The 797-nt window shown below is 42.2% G+C and overlaps 1 protein-coding gene across 1 annotated transcript; it reads right to left on the minus strand.

The window, feature by feature from the left end:
• Positions 1-8: 8 nt before the first annotated feature.
• LOC109954255 (neural cell adhesion molecule L1-like) lies at positions 9-733 on the minus strand. The gene is made up of 3 exons (XM_020589641.1): positions 514-733; positions 356-426; positions 9-257 (listed from the first exon to the last, which is right to left on the minus strand). Exons 1-3 carry the CDS (start codon positions 602-604, stop codon positions 18-20), a joined length of 402 nt encoding a protein of 133 aa, XP_020445297.1. The 5' UTR covers positions 605-733; the 3' UTR covers positions 9-17.
• Positions 734-797: the final 64 nt, after the last annotated feature.

The raw sequence follows: 797 nt of genomic DNA on the forward strand, positions 1-797 counted from the left end.
ACTGTATAGCAACTCTTTTAAAATATTTCACCATCTTCTCCTGAGAAGCCAATGACTGGGTCTGGTTGAGGTCCCTCCCCTTTCTCGTTGATAGCCTGAACTTTGATCTCAAAGGCAGAGAAGTTGCCAACATCATTCACAATAAAAGACGGTGTTGTTGTGTAGTTAGAATGCCAGTTGGGGCCACTGCCCAACACTTTCCTCCACATCACTCTGTACTTGAAGTCAGGCCCATTGAATTCACGTTTTTCCATTTCCTGAAATGACAATAACAGCAGCAAAACAAACAGTTGTCTTGTTTTAGAGATTGATTGATGTTACTTCAGATAATTGTTCATTCAGGGAACAACTGTACCTGCCAAGTGATGACCAGAGTATGTGGGTCTCCTGACTCACTCTTAACGTCTTCAGGGTTATTGTCTGGGGCTGTGATTTGGAAAAACATTCAGTGTTATATTGTTTGGAGTTTACACTGACAATGAAAACTTGTCATTATAAGAGACTGGTTCTTACCTTCTGCAAGTGTATTGTGGATTTCAGATGGCTTGCTGGGGTCACTTTTGCCCACATCATTGATGGCAATGACCCGGAAACGGTAGGACATGTAGGGCCACAGGGAGAGGCTAGCATGCTTCTTGTTCCCATTTACTCTCTTCAGCTCTTCCCAACCGCTCTCCTTCAATTCTTGGTCCTCAAATTCAACCACATATTCTGTAGGAACATCGAGTCAAGGAGAGATGGGGAAAGACAGAAAACAAACAATAAGGAAGCAATAGAAAAATAAATAAATGCTACTG

This window comes from Monopterus albus, unplaced genomic scaffold (assembly GCF_001952655.1).
Source record: "Monopterus albus unplaced genomic scaffold, M_albus_1.0 scaffold5158.1, whole genome shotgun sequence".
Classification (NCBI taxonomy): domain Eukaryota; kingdom Metazoa; phylum Chordata; class Actinopteri; order Synbranchiformes; family Synbranchidae; genus Monopterus; species Monopterus albus.